This window comes from Vigna radiata, chromosome 4 (assembly GCF_000741045.1).
Source record: "Vigna radiata var. radiata cultivar VC1973A chromosome 4, Vradiata_ver6, whole genome shotgun sequence".
NCBI classification, from domain to species: Eukaryota; Viridiplantae; Streptophyta; class Magnoliopsida; order Fabales; family Fabaceae; genus Vigna; species Vigna radiata.
The window spans coordinates 5,328,104-5,340,098 of NC_028354.1; the positions used below are offsets into that span (position 1 = coordinate 5,328,104).

The 11,995-nt window shown below is 26.9% G+C and overlaps 1 protein-coding gene across 1 annotated transcript; it reads left to right on the top strand.

Moving 5' to 3' along the window:
* The first annotated feature begins 7,814 nt into the window (after nt 1-7,814).
* LOC106758868 (exocyst complex component EXO70H1) lies at nt 7,815-10,515 on the top strand. Its single transcript, XM_014641869.2, has one exon. It carries the CDS (start codon nt 8,271-8,273, stop codon nt 10,065-10,067), a length of 1,797 nt encoding a protein of 598 aa, XP_014497355.1. The 5' UTR covers nt 7,815-8,270; the 3' UTR covers nt 10,068-10,515.
* The last annotated feature ends 1,480 nt before the right edge of the window (nt 10,516-11,995 follow it).

Genomic DNA, 11,995 nt, shown 5'->3' on the forward strand with positions numbered 1-11,995 from the left:
AGATTCAAAATTCAAATCCAAACAAATACTAATTTCGTTACGTCAACACATATACAAATTTTTAATTAAAGATTACATATTCACTAAACTAACGGTCTTTAACTTCTTTAACTTATACATACATCTTTCACATTTAATTTTAATTATGTTTAACTTAAAGATAATATTACTCATATTTTTTTAGATTTTATATTATTTTTTCAAATCTAGATAAATTTATACCTTTTCAATATCAATGTTATTCATAATAATAAAAAAACAGTTTATATATATTATATTATATTCCACACCGCAGTACGTATTCATTAAATATTTCAAAAGAAATATTTATTACTGAAATGTCTACAGTAAATTCTTTAAATAATACAATGAATGTAAAAAAAAAATAAGATATTTATGCATTAAAATATAAAAGTTGTTCACAACACGATATTAAAAGCAATTTTCTTTGTGAAAAAAAATATATTAATAGATACTATGAGCTAGGGATATAAATATGTGAAAAGGTGAGAGATAAGAAATTGAACTTGCATATTTATAATTTATTCCAACTTGTTAAAAACAGTATAATAACTCAGAAAATTCTATAAGTTGACTTGTAAATTTTAATCTGTATACATGTGTTCTGAGATAAAATAAATTATATTTGGTTGATATTGGATTTATTGGAATTTAATGATATACATAACACTTGCAAAAGTAAGGATATTTTTTTTATGAAAAAGAGAAAATGGAGATTTGAAATTCAAGCATTGATTATTGCATGGTTTAATGAAAAATTAGTTATATATATTAACAAAAATAAATAAATATAATCATCACTATATATATATATATATATATATATATATATATATAATAGTTATTTTAAGTGAAAATATTTTTGAGTATTTATTTAATAAGAGTATTATTTTATTTAAGATTTTTTCTTTGACAGGTGTTTTTAATTTTTAATTTTATATTTCTTTCGATTTATCCGTATGGAGTGTACTAGGGAGGGAGCATAAACACATTTTTTAATATATTATTTCTAAAACCTACACCAGTAACAATTTTCAAGTAGTAAATTATTTAAAAATAAGTGAAAAACTCATTAAATGTTTTTTTTTCTCTTTATCAATTTCATATTAATTATGATTTAATAGTTTATTGAATAATTATAGATAATAACTGAAATTATAATTTCTAATATTGATTTTGAATTTTACTAACTTATATTTTTATATATATGTATTATGACTATGATACGTAGAGCTAATAAATCTAGATATTATGATGTTTTGAAATATTTTAGTTATAAATTCATATAATATAATATAGTTTGATTAATGAAATATTATTAAAAACTAAACTATTAATATAAATTTATAATTTTTAAAATTAAAAACATTAAAAAGAATATTAAATTTCTTTAAGAATTATAAACATAGTTTAACATGATAAATGCAATGACATACTTTTACACTTGAAAAAAAAATATAGAGAAAGGAAAAAAAGGTCAAGGATAAAACTGAATCTAAAGTTTAGCATCCTATGTAAGTAAACTGTTGATATATTGATAACAAAGCAAAATAAAATTCATTTTAAAATTTTGAATTAAAATCGTAGTGTAAAATTTACTCTATTGATACTAATAAAAACATATGTTTACACATTTTTTTATGATAATAAAAAGAAACAAAATTACAATTATAAATAAATTTTATAATATTATTGTAAATAAATTTTATTTATTTAGTAGTTGTTTTATTATAAATATTTATTTTAAATTAAAAAATAGTTAAATTTAAGAAAACAACTTTTAAATTAAAATAATAATAATTAAGTTTAGAAAAAAATCATTGAAAATAAAAATTAGTAAAACAATTATTTTAATTAAAAAACTAACTAGTCGTTAAAAAGTTCAATTCAAACATAAATATACACACTAAAAAGTTAACCTCTCTTGTATAATAGTAGAGATAAGAAAAATAAATAAATTTAATATTTTTAAATTTTAAATCAAATGTAATGCAAAAATTATGTTAATTTATTCATAACCTATGTAATTGAACAAATTAAAACAAATAGGAAAAAATATATTAGAAAAGATAGTGTAAAACATAGTATATAACTCCACATATAAAGTCTTTGAGTATTATTTTCACATAAAAAAAAAAAAGATGAAAATGAAATGATAAAGCAAGTGGACAAAAGTAATAGTTGACTATTAGTGCATATGAATATATAAGTGTAATGAAGCCAAAATTGCTGACCAAGTAACTCCAAATGAGAAGGAGCTAGAAATTAGGAACAAAATTCCTTAAAGGAGGGAAATGGTCCAATTTAATTAACACCAAACCTTAATTAATTAACATGTTTTACTTCACTAATCTCGAGTTTACATATCCTGCATCTATTATTTATAAGACTCTCGTCCTATCTGCTGCCCAAATTGAACTTCCCAGTCAATTATTTCAAGTGTTTTATTATATATAATTCTTTTCTAAATTCTTTTAATATTTTAAAATATCATAATCAATATTTATTAATGTATTTTAAATCAATATCTTCTTTTTTTACATTAATTCTTAAAGTAAAAATTCATGTATCTTGTTTTATATCTATCGAGTTTAAAATTCTTGTTTCATCCTTACATTCAAAATAAAAATATATGTCACGGTCGTATATGTTATTTATTATTTCAAATATTAATTACATATATTTTACAAGAAAAATAAAAAATTACAATAAGAATATTATATTATTAAAAATTATAATTCAAAAAGATACTCGTTTTCTTTAATATTAAAAAAAATATCGTTATAAAAATATCAAATAACAATTAGATAAAAGAAATAAAGATTAAATAATTATATAAAAAAATAAAAGTATTTAAATATATATCTTAAAAATAAATTAGAAACCAAAAAGTAAAACAAAATTCATATAATTTTTTATATTATTTAATAAATTAAAGATATTTTATTAATTTAAAATAAAAATAAGTTCGAACATAAGAGTAAAATAATATATATATTTATTTTTTATTGTTCTCATTTAAAAAATATGTATTACAGATACTTAATCAATATAAAAATTTTCACCAAAATAAAAACAAATACATAATAGTCATAAAAATTCATCTGTTTTCCTGCTTTCTATTCATAAAAACTTAAAATTTAAAAGTATTTGATTTTCACATTTGATATATAGAGAAGTATACGTTTCGTATATAGTTAATGTGAACTGATGTTAACCCCTTATCACCTTTATTCTGCGTGTCTTTCAAACCTAGCTAGCCTACTTCACTCAAATCTTATTTATCATAATTACGATAACCAGTTGACACTATTTATTTATTCAATTTAACACATTATTACAATCTTATTTTATTTTACAATTCAACAATTTTTAAATTTTTCACAAAAATCTCTTATTTTATAAATATTTTACACTTCAATAATCATTATTTTTTTTTCTATAAATTTGAGAAATATGCCATAGTTAAAAGCTTTCCTTAGCTTACAAAACATGCTTGTATGTTGCTTGAGGATTTGTTTTCCGCCAATTGATAAGTATACACTAAAACAAACATTAAATCGTTATTTGAATTAAAGAAAAGAATAATGGATTGTAAAGTAAGGTTATAAGAAGTGAAAAATTAATTAATTTAAACCAAAGAAGAAAAAGTAGGTTAAAAAGTATTCTGAAAGAATAAAAATGAGGTACATTGTCTTTGTATTAAAAATTATATTTAATCAAATATTAAGAAATGTTTAAATACTCATAACTTATATTGACTTAAAAAAGTATGTGTGGTACTACTTTGATATCTTCTTATAAAATAAACATTTATTATTTAATACTAGAGATGATAAAAAAATTAGTGGACACAAATATTCGCAGGTAAAATCCACGGCAGATAGTTACTATTTGTAGATATTTACTAAGCGCGAGTAATAGATAACGAATATTTTAATATTCGCTTCTAAACGAGTCGGGTATAGGTAGTATACCACTCGACCCGCGGATACTCGTTACCCGCAAAAAATAATAAAAAAATTTAATTCATATATATTTTTTAATTAAATTTAATTAAAAATAAAATAAAATTATATTTTATCAGGTTAAATTTAATTTAAATTAAATTTTAACTTATATATATATAATTTTTTTTAATTTATTTAAATTTTATTTTAAAATGTATAAAATATATATATATATATATATATATATATATATATATATATATATATATATATATATNTATATATATATATATATATATATATATATATATATATATATATATATATATATATATATATTTTATGAATACCTGCGGGTTTTAAAATACTTGTAAGTATTTTTTAAATGGGTACCCATGAGTAATGGGTCGAGTAGCGGGTAGAATTTTATCCGATGGATCAAGTTGCGGGTAAACACTATCCATACCCGACCCGATCTGTTGTCATACCTATTTAATACTCATTAGTATAATTATTCTTTAAAATATTATTTAAACAATATAAGTTGAAATAACTTTCAAATTAGAATAAATAAAAATCATCAAAACGTGTTATTATTAGAATAAAAAGTAAATTAAATTTTTTATCTTCAATGCTTTAAATAATAAACTTAAATTCATATAACATCAACAATTAACTACATAAAAGCAATTTCACATTAATAGAAAACAACAAAAAACATATTATTTATTTCTTAAATTAATTTTAAATAATCCCTGTTTATTTTGTACTACTAATTTTCTTTTACTTTTTATTAACTTGATTTTTTATAATTCAATTAGTCATGATTTCGTTTGTTTACTATTGCAAAAGTGGTAATTATATTGTATATACAATATAAAGAGTTATCGTGTTTAGGAATAAGAAAAAAAAAAGATATATATTTAGTGAAATAAAAAAATGTGAGAAGTTAGATAATTTATTTTGATAAATTATGACTTGCAAAGGATTTGAAAATATTAAAATCGTGAGAATAACATTGTGATAGTTTAAAGTAAAATTGAATTTAGTTTTTTAGAATTCAGGTTTTAAACATTGAAATGAAAAAAAAATGACAGGTTAAGCACGCTTAACTATGGAGTTCTTATGGGTTAGGTTATCGAAAAACAAATGCATTTGTTGATATGAATAGTCAAATAAATTCCTTTAAGTTATCCTTCAATTGTATACTTCCATACCTATACAATCTCCAAATCCCTCTCATTACTGTGTATGTTCGATTGTCCATGTGTCTTTTCCATTCAAAGCCTGTCAGGAGTCACACTCCCCACCCTCGTCACTGAGCCGACGTCACAGGTAACATCAACAAAATGAATTAACATGTAATATTATATATATATATATATATATATATATATATATAGTGATGCAATAAAAAATAATATGTAACAGCTGTTATGTAGTAAAACAAAGGATAAGTTCCATTCTGACTGATTCGTAAGATTTCCTACTAATATAAATTAATTTGTAGATACTATGCTATGATTGAAATGTAGTTGTTTATATGTGAGAAAAAGTGGGGAAAAAACTGAGTCGTAAAACATATTTAAAGGAAAATAATAGCTACAATTATAATAATAAGACGGCACTTCAACTATACTTCTTTTCTCATGTTTCTTTGTTTTCTGCAGAGACTGGGTCGTTCAAGGCACCACCACACAAATTCATATTTTAACACTTTTTTTCCCCTAAGAATTATACACTATACATTCTATTTGATTTATAAATTATAATTATAGAAATAATTAATTATATAAGAGTAATTTATTATAAGTATGGCTATATATATTTGACATTTTAAGTAGTATTGATACTTTAATATCATAACTTATTTTAGAAAATATGATGAAAGAGTTTTTTTTTTAACATTTTACATTTAATCTTTTAATTTATGGGTTTGGATTGTCAATGCAAGGTAAGCTAATATTTTTTCAATCCTAATCATATATTGTTTATATATATATATATATTCAATGTATGAGTATATATCATCATTCTTATTTAAGTTATGAACTCACATATTAAGTAATATCTTATTGTTTGAATGAATTCATATTTTTTTAACTTTTAAAAAGCTAATTGATACATTTTCTTCCTTATTTAAGCTCTTGACTTATAGTAAAGATTCAAATTAATATACACTCTCTCATCAAACAAACATCATGTTATTGTATAAATGATATGATTAATATTAAGTCATAAATTTTCATTATTCATGTGTTCAATCGATATTTGGTGGTTTTCTAAAAAATGTTTGATTTAATGTATTTAATTCAAATTATAACTTAATAAATGAAAATTATTATTAACCAACAATATTGACATTCAAGTCATCAAAATAAGTCGAACACCATTGTTTTGTCTTAATAATAACTGTCATGTTTAAATAATAGTTATCAACTCTTAAATGATGTGAAGGTACATCGAAACACAAGTTTCAAATAAAAGTGTATAAAAAAATAAAAATTTGTTTCTTAATGGAGGGGTAGAAAAATTTTTGTTGCATAAGATATCAATGTTTTAATTTTAAGTTCGTCAAGTAACATCGTTATGATCAATCATTACATTTTAAATATTGTCTACTTTAAAATCTAAAACTTTGTCACAATATTATTCTTAAAATACACATAAAAATTGAAAGAAAAAATATATATTAAACTTACCTTAATCTCAACTCCTAAACTATATAAATCTATTAGATATTTCAAAAACATCACATAAACAAAGTGAATTACGTATTATAACAAATTAAAACATATCTCCCTCACAAATAAATCAAAACAATTTCACATGTAGATTATTTGCTTCTAATTTTTATGTAAGAGCAATTCCATGCCTAAAATCTATAGAAATTATTCAAGCACTCATACAAAATTTCCAAAAATTTAATCTATAAAATTATCATCTTCACTTGCCGAGATTATCGAAATATTTTATTCTTTAACTAATTCAGACAAATAAAGTATAAATATCCCACATACAAAGAAAAAGAGAAAAGAAAAACCATTATAAAAAGCTAAGAATTTACCTTCATCGAGATCATGATTAGTCTATATTAACCTATATGATTAATAAAAACATAAACAATCAATAAAAAAGATATAAGAAAAAAAAAGAACAATTTTTTAAAACTTATCTAAAATCCTTTTTAAAATACTTTTTACTTTCATTTAACTCAAACTTTATTAAATGAACTTAATAAAATCAGTTCTTTCACGTATCTTAAAATAATATTTCTACTTAATAACCAAACATATATTTTTTAACTTAGTTCTTTGAATAATTATTCTTTGGAAAAAAAAATCCTTTTAAGCTCCAACCATTTTTATTTAAAACATGTTAATGTCAAAATTTACTATCTATAATAATCTAAATAAGGTAGATGTAAAGAACAATCTGGAAGACTTGGGAACTCAGAGTACATGTATAATTAAAAGACTAGAAAAATGCAGTTTTCTAGAAAAAGGATTCTGATCTTCAATTCGTATTTAAATAATCTTGAAAGTAGGTGTTATAAGACTTGTTTATTCATCACTCCCTAATTTCAACTAAATAATGAATGTTGGTTTTTCTCTTTTATTTAAAAATTAAAATAATAATTTTAGTTTAAAATATTAATACAACTTTTTTTTTTATATGAATAAGTTATTTTATTTTTGTTTAAAGTTTGTATGTGAGTATATACATCTACTCACTCGTTGATATATAGCATAACAGAAACTTCTTGATAGTCATTGGTGGACAAATTTATCCTTTAAATTATGAGGTATTTTAGTAAATATAAACATAAATTAATTTGTTTTGTTTTATGAACATATATAAAGTAAATTTATTCATTAAAATCATTGATATTGATAATGAGATGTGGATAAATATCCCATGCTTCTGTTCTAATCGATGATGGCTGCTTTAGAAATTAATTTGAAACCAAAGTTGCGAATTGTGAACCACAAGTTTCCCTCCCTCCCAGGTCACTCGTTCAGAAGAAAAATAAAAATAAAGAAAGAAAAAAAAAAAAAGATTAACATTTTGTACATTTATATACTATACCGCGTTTGGTTTGCAATCGCTATCATCATGCCTTTACCTTCCTCGTTTTCATCTGAGGAAGGAATAGAATCTTGGAGTAATTGACGTCTATAAATACCCGCCAAGCTGAAATCAAAGCAACCAACACCAAGCCAAACGCCAAAAAGGAATCAAAACGCAAACTCATTATTTGGTTGAAGTGGCGTTTGGCTTGCCCTGTTCTCAACTAAAATGCCGAAAATGGGACTCAAAAGCTTATTCCTCTCTAAAACATCAGCATCACCACCTTCCGCAAAGCCCTTCTCCCACTCCTTATTGGACGAAAACATTGAAATTGCACGCTCTATCATTTCCAAATGGGACCTTATTCCTTCTTCTCACCAAACTTCTTCTCTCAAATCTGCAACCGTTCCTCTTTTCAGCAACACGCGTCAGGAAGCCAAACAGTACCTTAAGGCCGTTACGAGTCTGCAGTCCACTATGCATCACCTCGTTGCACTCGATTCCTCCTCCGAGAGCCTCGTTCAAGCGCAATTCCTAATGCAACTCGCCATGAAGAGGCTCCAAACCGAATTCTATCGGATTTTAGCCGAAAACAAGGACAATCTCGATCCTGAATCCGTCATTTCCACCGATCGACGGAGCAGCAGTGTCTCCGAGGACGAAGACAATTTTTCAGAGGATGAGTACCGCTTCGCCGGCGGCTCGGTATCCACTGTCGCCATGGCGGATTTGAAAGCCATTGCGGAGTGTATGGTTTCCGCGGGATACAGCAAAGAGTGCGTCAAGATTTATATCGTAATGAGGAAATCGATCGTGGATGAGGCGCTGTATCATTTAGGAGTGGAGAGGCTGAGTTTTTCTCAGGTTCAGAAGATGGACTGGGGGGTTCTGGAGTCTAAGATTAAGTGCTGGGTGAACTCCGTCCAGGTTGCCGTACAAACACTGTTTCGCGGCGAGAAATCGCTCTGCGACTACGTCTTCGGTTCGGCGGAGAGGAAGATCGCGGACTCGTGTTTTGCCGCGATTTGCGGAGATGGCGCGGCGACGCTGTTCGGGTTTCCAGATAACATGGCGAAGTGCAAGAAAACGACAGAGAAAATGTTCAGGATGCTGGACTTGTACAACGCGATCTGTGAAAACCAGCAACAAATCGAGTCCATCTTCTCGTCCGAATCAACCTCCTCCATCATATTACAGGTGTGCGCTTCAAAGGCGAGGCTTGGCGAAGCCATTCGGACGATGTTAATCAACTTTGAATCCGCGATTCACAAGGAATCTTCGAGGATTCCCGTTCCCGGAGGTGGAATCCACCCAGTCACGCGCTACGTCATGAACTACATCGCGTTCCTCGCCGATTACAAGGACGCGCTCGCCGAGATAGTTGCCGATTGGCCGCAGAATCCGTTGCCGGAGTCTTACTACCGTAGTTGCGATCGCGAGGGAGTGAATCGCTCGTCGGGGATAGCGGAACGGATCGCGTGGCTAATATTGGTGCTCCTCTGCAAACTCGACGGCAAAGCGGAACTGTACAAAGAGGTTGCGCTCTCCTACCTGTTTCTCGCAAACAACATGCAATACGTCGTCGTAAAAGTGCGAACCTCGAACCTAGGGTTAATCCTAGGCGAACATTGGTTAACGAAACACGAGCTGAGGGTGAAAGAGTACGTTTCCAAGTACGAGGGCGTTGGATGGAGCAAGGTTTTATCAACTCCCCCGGAAAACCCAACGGCGGAACAAGCGAGGGCAATTCTCGAGAGTTTCATGTCCGCATTCCGTGAAGCGTGCAGGGCACAGTCCTCGTGGGTCGTGCCCGACCCGAATCTGCGTGACGAAATAAAAGCATCGATAGCTACTAAGTTTGAACCAATATACAAAGTGTTTTTTGAGAAATATCAGCTCGGGCCGGATGCGGTTTTCGGTTGTTCGCCCGATTATTTCGAAAAAAATATCTCAAATATTTTAACGGGTTGCGTTTCGTCGTCGCAGACAGCTCCTTCTCCACCGCATCGCTATAAACGCCGGTGATGTTGGAGCACGCACTCGGTTGGGCCCACACATTGTTTTTATTGTTTTTTTATTAACGGTAAAGGCAAGAATGTGGGTTTATTTTATTTTAATTTACTTTTTCCGATTAAGGAATAAGTTTTAAGTGAAATAATCCCCCAACCATGGAAGGATAAAGTATATTTTGTAATTTAAACTCACATATTTCATTTTTTTTTTTTAAATGCTGACTTCTTTTGGGTTGCACCACTATGAAACTTTTGCATCCAAATTAGTTTGACATTTTAACACTTGAATAACTATTCATAAGTATTATGAAAATCTACATTTATTATGAGAAACTACAAGTCTTTAACATTTTATTTCATCTATCTTTAACAAGTTATAATAATACAAAGACTAATTACATTATATAAAACATTACGTATTCACCTATAAGCTGAAAATGTCCTTATATAATAACCTCTATCACCCCTCTAGATACCACTACTAGCCTCATATCATCCAAGAATTTACCTGTCTCTTAAATATGTCATTTATATTTCGTATATGTAAATGAGATAAATAAGCTATAATTAAATTAGTTAAGTAGATAAAGTTTCTATAATATAATATTTTGAGACAAACATGTTTAATAAATAAATGCTATGAGATTTAAAATGATATAAATTTATAACTAACAAAAGAAAAGGAAAATCGGATTATAAATAAGTTTATGTTACATCAAATATTTGAGTTACATTAACTTTTCAAAACCTATCATATATCATCAGGAAATTTTATTAATATAAAAAAATACAAAAAAGTTACACTAAAATCATGAATAAAAAAATCTATATTTCATAAAACATAAACAAACTATATTTATTTTTGTTTATGCTGAAATGGGACGATGTGTAGAATTTCTCTGTCTGTAGAATGTTCGTTCCGCCTCTCGTTCTGTGCAACCGATCGATATGGGGAGTGACCTACAGAATATACTCCGATGCTCAAATCAAAATCTTTCTATGTAGGTCTATAATAATTCAATTAAGGAAAAAAGTGAGTTTACCTTAAAATTAGTCTTCTATTTATAGAGTTTATAAGAATATGACCAATTAATTTATTCTTAATGATCATTAATGCAAACCTTAACCACTCATTAATAGCCCGTTGTAATATTAGTTGCGCTTTAATTCTGTTCAACCCTTGTTGGGAGACCGAGCAGCTATGAGATACTTTCTTGCATGTTAACCGTTCGGTTCTTTCCATCCAGTTTGTCACCATATCCGATCGGTCGGCTATAAGCTCATAGTAACAATTTTAAAAAATAAAAAAATACATTAAGCTTAAATATTAAAGCGCTAATACAAAAATCTATTTGGATCTTGAGACAATTTTTTGAAAAGGAAAAGGAACTATGAGTTAAAGTTAGAGATGTGAGTGAGAGACGCGATTGGAGTTTGGAGCAACTACTAGGTGCCCTGGGAAAAAGGTCTCCTTCTCTTTGGTTTTAATTTCTTCCATATCTCTTAAATTTGTAGACTTAAGTTCTCCACCAAGAAGAGTTAAACTTATTTGTTGATATTATATGTGATAAATTGATTTTCTTTTGTGTTTTTGTGTAGTTAATACATATGTTTTTTCAATTCAAGTTAGTATCTTGTTTTACGCTTAATGTTTGGCTTGATCACTCGTAATTTGATTATTGTTTCTTGACGTGTTAGAAAATATATTTTGTAACCTATAATGGAGACAAAGTATAAAATGGTGTTTGTATCTAGAGATAGAACATGATTCATTAATAATTTTAAGACTCTTAACCTTAAAACATTATTGTTTGTTGAGAATTCAAAAGATTGAAACTTGATAAGTAATCATAGGCTTAAAATGCCTCAATCAATCTTTCTTCCCATAAATACTCATAACATGCATTTTGTTTTGTCATATAGTTATTTCTCTAATATAGT